Source organism: Rhyacophila brunnea, unplaced genomic scaffold (genome assembly GCF_057557595.1).
Source record: "Rhyacophila brunnea isolate RB1 unplaced genomic scaffold, BYU_Rbru_1.0 scaffold_14, whole genome shotgun sequence".
NCBI classification, from domain to species: domain Eukaryota; kingdom Metazoa; phylum Arthropoda; class Insecta; order Trichoptera; family Rhyacophilidae; genus Rhyacophila; species Rhyacophila brunnea.
Genome location: NW_028232796.1, coordinates 34,975,835 through 34,990,184, shown reverse-complemented (window position 1 = coordinate 34,990,184; position 14,350 = coordinate 34,975,835). Strand labels below are relative to the sequence as shown.

At 34.8% G+C, this 14,350-nt stretch overlaps 1 protein-coding gene across 1 annotated transcript in view; it reads left to right on the top strand.

Annotated features, from left to right (window-relative positions):
• Positions 1–230: 230 nt before the first annotated feature.
• Positions 231–14,350, top strand: part of LOC147075906 (organic cation transporter protein-like) — a 52,232-nt gene continuing 38,112 nt past the window's right edge. The window contains exon 1 of the mRNA XM_085942230.1: positions 231–597. Within this exon, the coding sequence (XP_085798356.1) occupies positions 413–597 (185 nt within the window). The 5' untranslated portion in view covers positions 231–412. The remainder of the gene's footprint in view (positions 598–14,350) is intronic.

The following is a 14,350-nucleotide window of genomic DNA, read 5'->3' as shown; positions in this document are numbered from 1 at the left end:
TTTCATTAGTACAAAATAATCACATTTTCACGTTTTCCCTAATCCCGAAATCTTGAATGCCGAAAACATGGAAATCATAATTCTTTCCGGGATTACAGTCCCTACTTCCATAATATCTACCTGTATTTATTGATAGTATTTTCAGTGTTAGCCACCGAATATGTACAGGTTAATTATTGACAAGTTTTCCTTTACAATTCGCATTTATATGCTAAACACAATCGTTGAATACTTTATCGAAACGGACAGTCTTCTACTGTTCGTCAAAACGTTTTTAACAATGAACAATTTTATTTCCTTCGCGACTGTTGATCATTGAAATACGATTGTTACAAAAATTATTCGGTTTAATTTACTTTGTGTGTTAGAGATATTTAAATTGTGAAATCTTCATTGTATTTACACTTATAAAATGATTGAGAAAAGCCGGAAGCAGTCGCTTATTGACCCAGGACTACAGTTGGATTCCATTCTTGAAGAACTGGGAAACTTTGGACGTTTTCAGTTTATCAATTATATCCTGATTGTCATACCAATTGTGCTTAACGGATTAGCTGATAGTCCATTTATATTCACATCAGCAGATGAACCTTACAGGTTAGTATACACATTATTATCAACGCATCGAGTATTTTTTCATTTGGTTTTATTTTACAATTCGATTAAATTAAGCGATTCCTTTATTTGCTTATTAGTTTATTTTTCAAATATATAATTTACGTTTACGTATATGTCTTATCTCGTATTACTTATTTTAATAAATTTTCTCCCGCTCTATCTACCCTACTTCAACATGTTCGATCCTAAGAGGATCATATGGTCCTCCGCGGAGTGGAGATTGTATTACCAGATTATGTATTTACGAAAAATGTATGTTAGCCACTTACTCAACCTATTAGGGCCATACTCTGTGTATTTGGTAGACCCAGGATTCAAACATGGAACCCACGATATTATAAGCCGACGCTTAACCCGCTCGGCCATCATGTGCTATCCTATCCAGTCACATAATTTGTTTTCTCTCATTCGTTATAGATAAATAAAAATATTATAATATTATAACAATATACTTTCTCATGGTTCTAACACAATTTCCCCATCAATAGCCCCCGGGCAATAACCCCTCCTTTTAAAAACCACCAAGGCATTATAAGAATAAAAACTATTTAAAAAATGTTTTTGTCGAAACACAAAATAGTGTAGGTATATAAAAATTTAGATAACCAAACAAATGTTTTAGTAACTCAAAACTAAAAAGAACATGCGACACAGAAAAATATGGATAACTACATCAAATTGAAATTCAATTCTATAAACTATCCTAAACGCCAATTTTTCAAAATAGGTTTTTTTACATCAATCAATTCTCTATGAAATTTCCAACATTTCTGTAAGTATTAACCTAAATGCATAGGATTATATTGAATTTAAGAAACAATCATTTTCATACCACTTCTTCTATTGATATTATTTGCCAATGTATTGAATTTTTCATCAATTTTAAATGGGTAGATTCCACAAAATTTATTGTAATTTGAAACACAATTTTTTTTTAATATTTTGATATTACAGAACTAAAATCGAATTAAGTATAGTTTCGTAATTTCTAAATTTTGCTTTCCTGCACATTTCATGGTTTGGCGCTTAGGATAGTGTAGAATTGAATAGACAAAATATCAGATTTTAGAAAGGATGAGATATTGATTACTAGAAGATTGAAGTTGTGTCCTTTAAAATCCGGATTTTCAGCTTTTTGGGCTGTTTACAACAGCTAGTAAAAATAATCAAATTTGATAGGCACATAATAATACTATACGAACATAATATTATCTTTATTGTGGATAGCTGCCAATAATGATTTAATTATTTAAAACGAACGATACCCCACACTTCTTTACTGGGCCACTAACTGATTTTGAGACTCTCCACCTTACTTCCTTATGAAGTCCTTATGAAGCAAGTTTACAAGCTACAAGCTTATTTTAGAGCGCGTCCAGAATAAAATTATTCAATATTTATAAGACATATAATTATTGTTGTTTCGATAATTAATCAAACGATTATTTTTCTACAAGCTCGCTCTTCACTCTCTTGAATCTCGTATGTCACTTCTGTTCTTGTGACTTTTGCCTGGTCTCGCGAGGGATGGTTTATAATCCTGATACCCTAACGCATTTGAATTCATATGCACCCGCCAATTACGTACGCGGTCGCAGCCGTGACCTCTTCTGGGTCACTACTGTTTCCTCGACGTGTCAAGTTCAGACACCATTAGCGACACTAGTCAATGCGCTCCCCAAAGACATAGTATGTAGTGAGGTGCTGTGTATTAAAATTTTATTTTAATATAACACTGTTTATGTTTTTAATCATTTATTCTTTTCTATTGTGAAGGTAATATTTTCTATAATATTAAATAAGTATGTGAGTATGTACATATTTTCATTTAACTTGTTTGAAAAGAACCATTTTTTTTTCAATTTAAATCTAAGCTATGAACATCATGAGTTCTGGTTTGTTATGTCCACAAAGTTTTTTTTCAATAAATCAATATAAAAATAAACCATAAATCCCAGTAATAGGAACAAGTAGCGAAGGGTGGGTATAGGCTGTTAAGATCCGACATAAATAGTGCACGCTAAACTTTGTCAGTCAAACGTATATGTTTTCATTGAACTAAGACTACAATACAATATAAAAGATAGTATTGATTATTTTTTTAAATTCAATTAAGTACTACTTTAATCCAAGTCTATTTTATATATACTATGTAGTCAAAAAATATTCGTTTATCCACGAAACATCTAAAATTAATTTTAGATATTTTATAAAGAATATTTTTTATCGTATAGGCAGGACTTAATGAATTTAAAAAAAAGCTAACCAACACCACCTGTAATAATATTTTTTCTTAATTCAACGAAAACAAACAGGTATGACTGAAAAAATGTCCAATATTTTTATCGGATCGCTCATAGCATACCTTAACATGGTTTGGTTAGGCCGGGTTTAATTGAATTTTAAAAACTAACCAGCATCATCTGCAAATTGTATTCTTAGTTAAATTAAAACAAATAAGTTTGACTGACAAAGTTTAGTATGCACTATTTATGTCGAATCTTAACAGCCTACCTTCACCCATCGCCACTGATAAGTACCTAGGAAACATATCGATGTAGGTATCTCTTTCATAGAATCACATCTTGTAACTAAAATAATTATTAATGAATATGACAGTGATGACCATGGCCCCCACATCCTGAACCGGACCCCCAGGCCAGGATATTTAGCAGCCCCCCCTACCTATCGCTAAGGATAACGGCAGTGTGACACTCTAGAGCAGCGTTTTCTAAATGGTGTACGCGGTAAAATTAATGTGTATATTTTAACACGTCCATTTGAATTATGGAGTTGTCGAGTATCACACAATTAAAAAATTTTCCGTACAACCACATAATTTTAAACAATAATATTATTGAATGAAAATAGCGCCGCAGGCGACTTATTTCCATTAAATCAAATTTATGATGTAAACTTATCCTGTCAGTATCTATAGTATAAGGCCCTGTCAGCCCTCCGCCCTTGTGGGGTCCATGGTGATGATACATAATAATATTAGTGGTTTATTTTTTCGCGTAGGTGTATTTTATTTGAATGGTTTTGTTATGGGCCTGTTTTATGGTAGTTGCAGGGTTTTTGTTATAGGTACTCAATTTGTGAGAAATCAGATTTCTACGTTATGCCCTTTTGCAGCTACAAAATGATGAAAAACCTAGCTTTTATAATTAATCTTTCTAGTGATTCTGTTTCCACTATGGTAATTCATGATAATTTATAGAATATGTTTATCCATTGTTATTTATAAACATTATTTGATTGTTTCACTCACACATGTGTTTCATTCACATAGTAGGTATGCTTTAATGTTTATATAATTTACACGATCGTGAATGTACTAATGGCAGTAGGTACCAATGGCGAAGACTCCATATTATGCGATTATTTAAAGCCTACCTTCTTAAGGAAAATATTTTTTAATTGCATATTGACAAATTTATATACTTAATCACTTCATTATTTTATGTTATATAAAACTAATTTATTTTGCCAACGAGAGATGTCGTATAAGTAGGAATGTATTACAGTATTAAATCACAGTTTACAAAACAATCTGCAAAGGTATTAAAAAATATACCACAGCGCGCCGTAAATTAAATAATAAACGCCGCGACGTCTCGACGTAAATAAATTTCCGATTATGTGTGAAATAATTCTAATTTTTTTTTGTATGGACTTTACGTCTCGTAACCTCAGCAAGTCTGCTGATTTGTACGAAATAAGGTAAGCTCCTATCGCAGAGCCTAAAACATTCGCGCATAATATTGTTGTCACAACTGCGCACTTTGTCCAAAATCATTAATAATTAGATAATTAAAAAAACAATTTCAACGGCTTTTAATCGAATATTAATAAATAAGTAAGTATAGATTTTTTTTATAAATACAAATAGATTTTATCTAATGATTTTTGATGGGTATACGTGTTTTGAAATATACGTAATTTAAACACATCGCTCATTTTTATGTCGTCAATGAGTTTTTGAAGTTTCATTGAATTAGTATGTCGTTGTCATTTATTAGTGTGTACCTATTCATTAGTAGTAAATATCGTACTATTCTCGTAAGTATACCTGACAAGTGTGCTCTTTTTATCAGATCTCCACAGTCTACCTCTTTCCAAAAGTCACCCTTCGCCACTGGTAGGTACCTACGTATTGTTACGACCATAACAATAAAATGCAGAATGTAAACATTTATCGTCGTAAGTTGCAACTTCTGAATTTCCACGCGATAGTTGCAACTTACGCGACATGTGCACATGCGCGGTAGAACGAACGTCGCAAACCTGCCGAAAAAGACTAAACCTGTGGGCTTTGACTTTTAATTATCATATGAGTGCAAGGTGGCATAGCAAGGCGTATATTAGGACATGGATGCACCACCAAAGAAACGAATCGACGAGTAAGCAGCATGCAACTCAGAAATAATGGAAACTGAAATACCTAACGGGTTAGGAGAAGCAGGCGACCGATCTCGAGTAAGGAAGAATATGGCATTAATTTAAACACGTGTCAAGAATACGTCATACGTCGAATACTGACAACTGCTCTCGGTTTATGCATTGACGCTCATCTAATATTGGTGTATTACACACACTATTGATCGTCTATAATGCGTGGTTCATTTTCAGGACACTCACACATTCAAAACCCTACGTCGAAATTGACTGTATGTGTATATAGCCTATTGTAATTCTATTTATTATCTGTTCTGTGGTCGCGAACTTGCCGAAAAAAAACCCAAATATAGTGGTCTTTGACTTTTAATTTAAGAGAAATTCAAAGTGGCATGTAAAGGTGTATGTTAGGCATAACGTCATGAAAAAATATTTCGACCACTTCAACTTTTATGGTACTATCTTTGGAAAGTCGACGTTATATATCTGATCAATATTTTCTTTTTAAAATTATCAATGGTTTTATTGACTCGCCAAACCTACTCGAAAGGGTGGGTTTCCATTGTCCATCAAGATTTACGCGTAACCAAACTTTGTACCATGTCAGTCGAATATACATGGAAACATTGCTGGTTACAATAACGTTTCATTATTATAATTAAATTTTTTGTAATCAATATTTAACTGTTTGTTTCCTTAATAAATAAAAAAAAAACCACAAAACAAACGAATCGTTGAGGAAGCAGATATTTATGACCTACCCGAAATATTTTCAACAAATTGCAAGGGAAATGTACCTTTCTATAATTTTGAAAAGGGGAATATATATTCGCACAATTGAATAGACTGCTTTCACAAAGCGCTGACAACATTTAAAAAGATGTTCGTCACATCGGAAATGGATGATATTCACAAATCAACTACAACACTCAAATGATCGATTTGCACTAAGGAAAAAGTAGTCTTCACGTATCAATATACTATTGTAACCAATTAATCGTAAAAGAATACAAACACTATGAAAATTAGGTTTAATGATTTTAAACAATATTTTGGCAAAACATAAGTATGTATTAGGCACCTACTTTCAGATTCAAATAATACTATAAATACCTATTTAGAAAGTGACGTTAATTAAAAGTTAGGTAATTGTGCCGCAGATGCCGTCATGAGCTTTTATGATTTTTTTTACGAAAACAGTTTATTCCAGTAGACAATTATAATAAATACCTTTTTCTGTCGGCACATAGGTTTTTCGATCCAATAATTGTTAATTTAAAATTTGAAATGCTCATAGATTTTGATACTTCATTATCATAATCTAAGATTATATTATTAGGTACCTAATATTAGGTTGGGGTAGGTTAGGTTAGGTTAGGTTAGGTTAGGTTAGGTTAGGTTAGGTCAGGTCAGGTTAGGTTGGGTTAGGTTAGGTTAAGTTGGGTTAGGTTAGGTTAAGTTATATTAGGTTAGATTACGTTAGAATAGGTTAGGTTAGGTTTAGTTCAAAAATGATACTTATACAATCTCATGACGGCATCTGCGCCACATTTACCAAAATTTATATCGATGAACCGAAAAAGATATACCTAGGTGGTGTTATTTGGTTGTAGATTTACATCAAATAATATATGAACGATAGCAGCACGAATATACACATATTTATATTATATTATATTGACACCTAAGCATCATTTTTGCGATTGCCTTCTAATAAATTGTATTGCTGCTACAATTATTAGTTTGACATTTGTGAATTTCTACCTTTTCTTTGTGATGAACAATTTTACAAATGTGTGCAGTTGTCAAAATTGAGTGAACTTATATTTACAATGAGTGATTTATGATTTTTGTTTTGTGAAACAAACTATTTTATGTGATTTCATCTATTTATTTGTGAAATCATTTAATATATGTGAAAACCACTTTCCAAATGTTAAAGTTATTTTTTTTTTGTGAATTTTGATTATTGCATTGTGCGATTAATTCCCACCCTTTTGAAAATATAGGTAATATATTATATTATAAACGTAATATATAATACTACAATTAAACTAACCGATATATATAGTGCATACATAATTCCAGTGGATTTTTAGGTCAAACAAAACGTCAAAGTGACATACTAGTGACAGTGTGATATCCGTGTTATTTCGGATCAAGAAAAATAACGGAAACGTGTAAACATGTTAACTAGATGGAATATAATAAAACAGAAATGACACCGTGTATCGGTGGCTTATGCCTTATCGTCGTTAATTTTCTACAAACACATTTATCTCAATTTTTGTCAGTTTCGAGTAGTTTGTTGTAATGAATTCAGAATTTGAATACGCACATATTCTACTCACAAGTATCTCAAAACATACTTTATAACATAATAGATTTAGACAATTACAAAAACTCAAATTACACAAGTGTCAAAATAAAAGACTTTTATAAATATTATAAACTCGTATCTTGAGTTACGTGTTTGTGAGTATACAGAATAATGAACTCCGACAGATGATTATACTGAAGGCACTGAAGCTCTTTCTCGTAAGTCAAGATACGTGTTTACTGCAGTAATATTCACAGTAAAGTTGCAACTCATTCTCGTATATATGCGATAAATTGAATAAATGGATATTTTATAAAAGAAAATTTATTTCTAAATTAAAAACTGAGAGAATAAAGTTGTTATTTGCATCTCCTGAAAAGTTGTGTTTCTTAAGATACGTGTTTGTATAAAATTCACAACGTTATGACCCTTGAGCGTATTATTTTAGTGTTCGTTGACATCGTATTATATTTTCTTAATTTCAGTTCATTCATGAATATAGATGATAAAAGCAAATGACTGTAGCGTTGAAATAATTTGTTGGTAGTAATCTGTTGCTATGCGGGTGCTATTCGCAGTAGTCCAGAGGCGTAGGTAAAAAAAGTGGACATTATGAACTTTGGCTAATTGAAAATCCACCAAATCAGACCATAACTATAAATATGTAGGGAATTGACTTTTTCTCCGCCATTTTTAAACTTAGGGGTCCTGGGTAAATTCTGAAGAGACTCAATATCTTAAAAATAATGATATCCATACATGCCTATTCATTACGCCAAAGTTCATACTTTGAATACATAAATGCACAATCCGTTTGATTCTCCGAACTACACTACAAAGGCACCAAATTCTTAGTGTGTAGGTATTTACAAGCCTGCATACGTGGTAAAATTTGCCACGTGTTCGCATGTGTGAACAGTGGTTCGAACCAGGGGCCTTATGTTAGAACTTGCGAGTTGAAGTCGCCCGGTCGACATGACGTCATATGACATCATTGTTACGTACTACCGGATTGATAATAGCATTCGAGAAATTAACGCTACTAAAATACTGGCGTTATCCATTGTCCCCACAGACAAATAGGTGTTTCAGCATAATAATATCTATGGTGAGCAGTGTGCGTTGGGCGGCTTGCCTCGAGCGTGTATTGGCTTACGTCACAATTACGTCATGTAGTCGGGTGACTTCATATCACCAGTTATAACATAGGCCTGCAGAGCGTTGAAGCGGACCCTTTTTTGAGTTGCTCCGCTCCAGCTCCGCTCCAGGACCTAATATTTGATCCGGCTCCGCTCCGAGTAAAAAGCTTTAATAAGTATTATAATCATGGCCCCCACAAAGGGGGGCTGACAGGGCTCTAGCCTGGGGGCCCGGGCTTAAAAGAGGCCCGGCGTGGTGATTCGACCAGTTAAGTAAGATAACCATACACCACAGATTTGCTGTAATATTGAAAAAAAGTACCATTTAAAATGACTGTGCGATGCAATTAAGTGTAATATTATGATGATTGATATAATTATAAAACAATTTAAGTGTAAAATTTTATTTTATAGTTATTTTCAGTGTATTTCCTGACTAATGACAATGACTATTTTTCCAACATGATGAAGGTTTGCAAGTTACTTGACTACAACAAAAGAGGGCCGTGATCAGTGCTTCATAATATGATGCCAAGTACCGACAACTCAATAATTCTAGATTTATTTAAAAATACAAAGAATCTCTAAAAATAAACGAAATACCCATAATTTTACCTCGCGGAACCTTGGGGTTCCACGGAATACCAGTCGGGGAACACTACTGTAGAACATCACACTGCCCTTAACCTTAGCAAAAAAAAAATAAGTGGTTTTAAAATAATCGTCACTTTCATCATTAATTATTCTATTAAACAAAATTTCGACAGCAAATCGTCTCCCATTATTTGCCTCTTCTGTCTTGCCTCGGCAGTGTTGCCATATTTCAAATAATTCCACTGTTACAAATTAAATATACTAATATCATTGGATTTTATGACGAAAATTTAATAATAAAAAAACATCCGGAGCACTACAAATTTTCGGTACTCCGGCTCCGCTCCTGCTCCGAGCTCCGCCCCAACGCTCTGCTTCGAACACATGCCTCAAACGGATTTGTGGCGAACCAGTTTCTGTCGATTTTGTCGACGGACATAAAGAGATTCACGTTTTCGCATTTTTATAATGTTGCCAACTTGTGTGTGTACAGCCTTTAAACAACCCCTTAGTTGGACCATATGGATACCACACGGTGCATCCAAGAATTCCTGTCGCTCGCCGGTTTTCTCGTGTTATTCCAGGCCATGCCATCATCCCGTAGCTCTACCGAATACACTATGTAGGTAGTATTTAGAAGGACGTCGGATTGCGGTTGGTTTGAAGAACAAGCAAGCCACGTCGATGTTCTCTTCAGGCGTGACCTGGCTAGGTCCAACGTCGCCTGTTCACTCTATTATCTCTCCGTTACTACTAAAGTCATACAGCCAGTAGATATTCATCGAAAACATATATTCTCAACTCTGTTCACAAGCTCAGTGTACCTACAGTAAGTTGCTCTGAGCCTTCGTAAGGTGCCATTTTTCGCTACTGTAAAGTAACACCTTTAGAATGCACGCGTTGTATAGGAGGCATTTGATTCTAACCAAGTATAGTCGTTAGAAGTTGTGCTTGCTAATACTTCCTGCAAATCAAAATAATTTATATACTTAAAGTAAATCAAATTTCAGATACCTACATCACTTTCTTCTTCTTCTACCATCAAGGCGATCTTATCTTTGTCGTCTGCTACCCGGAACAGTTCGGTCGAGCTGCACTGGAGGTTCTTAAGCCACGAAATGCGGCGCCGTCCTCTGCTACGCTTCCCATTGATCTTTCCTTGAATGACAAGTTGGGGAATGCTGTATTTTTGTCCTCTCATAATGTGGCCGAGGTACTGTAGTTTCCTGGTTTTGATACTACGTAGAACTTCTCGGTCCTTCCCCATTCGATTGAGAACTTCAACATTTGTCACCCGGTCGGTCCAAGGAATTTTGAGGATGCGTCTATACAGCCACATCTCGAAAGCTTCACTTTAGCAGATATTAAATAATTTTAAAAGTAACTAGGTACGTACCTACTTAATTAAATATTAGTAATCAGTTATTCTCGTATATGAAAATCGGATTAATAGATGGAAGAAATGTAAGTATTTTGGGTAAGATGGTTTTTTTATCATTTTAAAAAATCTGTTTTTATCTGGCTTTCTAATACGAATAATATTATTATTAAATGGTAAATTAAGGGTGATTTTGAAGGGTGCGATTTCGTAAATACATCTATTGACCGAATGACGAAACATACACTTCACTGAAAACGAATTACCTTCGAGGCATCTTTACTAGATATCGCCATGTTTAAAATAATTATTTTTCTTACTATGTAATTGGAATGAATATAATTATTGTCGGTATTTCAGTGAAACGGCAAATAATTTCCAACTATTATAGGTGCGACGAAATTTCGCACTCGCTGGCAATCGGAAAGCGAACGTCGAGCTGTGAACACGTCAATTTGTTTCGTGACGGCGACGGGGATATTAATATATAATAAAGGATAAAATCGTGTAAAGATGACTAAAAACGTCATTTACTTGAAAGAGAAAACATGTCAATGAATATATTACTTATTATTGTTACTAATAGAACAATTAACAGAACATTAAATGGACGCATGTTGGATTTATATGACAAATTATATTTCGTTCGGCACGCGTCAATTGCACAATCCGCGCATCGCCTAGCCACGATCTTTTTAGACAATGCCTCAACTGAGGTATAGCCTTAATTTATAAATTAATATTTATACCAATCTATTATAATTAAATTATTTATTGACTGTCATGACGTGACGATCATATTTGTGTATATTATTATAATGTGCCATGCCATAACCTAAAAAATGACGTTTGCAAGACAGATTGAAAAAGCATTAGTGAATGCATTTTTTATACGTGGTTATTTATTATACCTACATATAATAATATATAAAATCGTTCATTTTTTATGTAATAATTGTAAGGCAGAAATAATATTTGTGAAGTACATAATAAACGTATGAGTACCACTATGCTAATTTTATAGTTCCTAATTTAATTTATACCAAATTTCAATTATTGTACGCCCGCCAATCAATTCGATTACATAATTTCTGTACCTTTGACTTTGGATATTCCTAGGTTATGGGGTTCCCACACATTACGTAGCTGATCCCCTTCATCTCTGGGATTTCATCTCTAGTATAGGTTTAGCTGAATTTACGTGTGCGATTTTAGTTCGGATCTTGAGGAGATCTTTGTGAGGTATTTTGTCCTCATAAATGCAATTAGTGTTGTTGTAAGTAATTTTTTACGTAAAAGTAAAATAGAAAGATTTTATGATTTTAAGTAAATTAAGGGTTTTTAAGTAAAAGAGTAAAAAGAGAAATCTTAGCATTTCTCCCCGTCACCCCCACTCGAGCCACCGCCCGGGCCACCTCGACCTTCGTCCGCGACGCTCTTCCACCTGCCAATCATCCGCCGCCGCAGACCCTCCGGTACCCAGACTTCTGATCCGACGACTTCAGGGGAGGAGGAGTTTTGAGTTGGCTTCAGGGCGTTGTTTCAGACATCGGGAATCTTCGGCCAGGGCCCATTCCATGCCAGCCCGCCGGTCAGCCGGTTTCAGAGGCGATCACCACACCAGCTCCAAGCGAAGCTCCAAGTGAAGTCGAAGAAGAGAGGAAAACCAGTAAAACCTCTGAATGATATTGAATCATTCTGGACTTTACGTCGTTTGAACTTCTGTACCTCAGAGGCAGACGGATGCAACTCCATTTTTGGGGAAAATGAGTTTTTTTAAGAATCGTCATGCTAAAGGTTTTATTTATCAGAGGCAGACAGCTAGTTGCTATAAAGGCGTAAAGGCATAAAGATGCAAATGCCATACCTACCTTAGAAGCAGAAAGATGCAAATCCAATAATCCACTAAGATAAAATTCTCTCAAACCGTCTTCAATATGTACTAGACGAGAACCAGCCAGGAGAACAAGCTTTAGAGGAGGATACAGCACTATGGACCATATCCAAGTCATCAGAGAAATCAGAGCGGTAACAGGAATACAAGCTGCCGCTCTCCATGGGTTTTATAGACTATGAGAAAGCGTTCGATTCCATAAAGAAATTTTCAATACTCGATGCACTCAGAAATCAAGGAATCCCCGAGAGCTATATAAATATTTTCAATAATATATACAGTAGCGCAACAACATCTCCATAAACCATCGCGCATTTCAGCAAAGTAGTCCGATAAGGTGATACAATCTCACCTAAACTATTTACAGCTACCCTTGAAGACTTATTCAGGCAACTTGACTGGAATGACAAGGGTTCCCATAAATGGAGAATACGTGAGTCATCTGCGCTTTGCTGATGACAATACATAGTAGTTTGCAAGACTCAGAAGACCTCCAAAGCAGAATGCAGGAACTCGCTGAAGTAAGCAACAAAGTAGGCTTGAAAATAAATGTATCAAAGAAAAAAGAGATCCTCATCAATGGCAATAAGCTCGAACAGGTGAAAAACTACATCTATCTGGCACAACAAGTGTCTATAGATGGATGTATATTTGATGAAATTGTTCGCAAAGTAAAGCTAGGCTAGAGTGCTTTTGGCCGCCTGAATAATTTCTTCAAAAATGACCTCCCACTGTGCCTAAAGCGCAAAGTGTTCAACCAGTTTGTGCTTCCCGTAATCACATGCGTGTGAAACATTGACCCTAAGTAAAAGAGAGATCCAGAAACTTAGAGTAGCACAACGTGATATGAAAAGGTGCATGCTGGGCATAACGTAAAAGGACAAAAAGAGGAATGAATGGATAAGGGAACAGTCAAGGATTTATGATGTGATAGAGTTTGCTAAAAACCTTAAATGGAAATGGGCTGGACACATAGCTCGAAGAAAGGATAATCGTTGGACAAATTAAGTCATCCAGTGGCATGGCCCCCATATCCTGAAGCGGCCTCCCAGGCAAGGATCTTTGGCGTGCCCCCTACCTATCGCTAACGATAAAGGCAGTGTGATGCTCGACAGTAGCGTTTTCCAAATGGTGTACGCGGTAAAATTAATGTTTATATTGTAGTTTTTTTTGAATACTTTAACACATCCTTTTGAATTATGGAGTTGTCGAGTATCGATACACAATTAAAAATTGTATCGTACAACCACATTATTTTAAATAACATTATAAAAGAAAAATAGCGCAACGGGCGACTTTGTGATGTATGTACGGGAGAGAGAGTTTTTGATGTATGTATATCTCACTTATCTGGTCGACTCGCCACACCGGGCCCCTCCTGCCCTATCAGCCACCCCCCCCCTTTGTGGGGGCCATGTCCAGTGGAATACTAGAGGTACAAAACGTCCGCAAGGTAGACCTAGAGGCCGCTGGATCGATGAAATGATAAAATTCTGCGGAAGTACTTGGCAACGCAACGCACAGGAACGAGAGAAGTGGAATCAGCTTGGAAATTAGCGAGCCTTCATCCAGCAGTTAATAGATTCAGGCTGATGATGATGACATAATAAAATTTGTTAAATTGCTTTGTTAAATTTATACCTTTAAATTTTTTTAAGTTATAAATTGTTTTATTTTGGCTAGGTAAATAAGATACAAATCCACATTAACAAAATATTTTTAGAGGCAGAAGGATGCAAATCCACACTACGTTTTTATTTTATTTTTTTAGATATAAAATTGTATTATATTTATTCCTTTCTTACATATTCCAGAAGTACTTTAATTGAATTAGAATACAAAAAATAATGATCATTCTATGTACATCTTCTTGGAAGTTATGAATATTCGTTTAAATAAACATTGTTTTTTGGCTCTCCTGAACAATTTGGTATTTGGCACTTGCATCCGTCTGCCTCTGAGGTACAGATTTAAAAGCGACCTTGTATTTAGATAATGAATATGACACA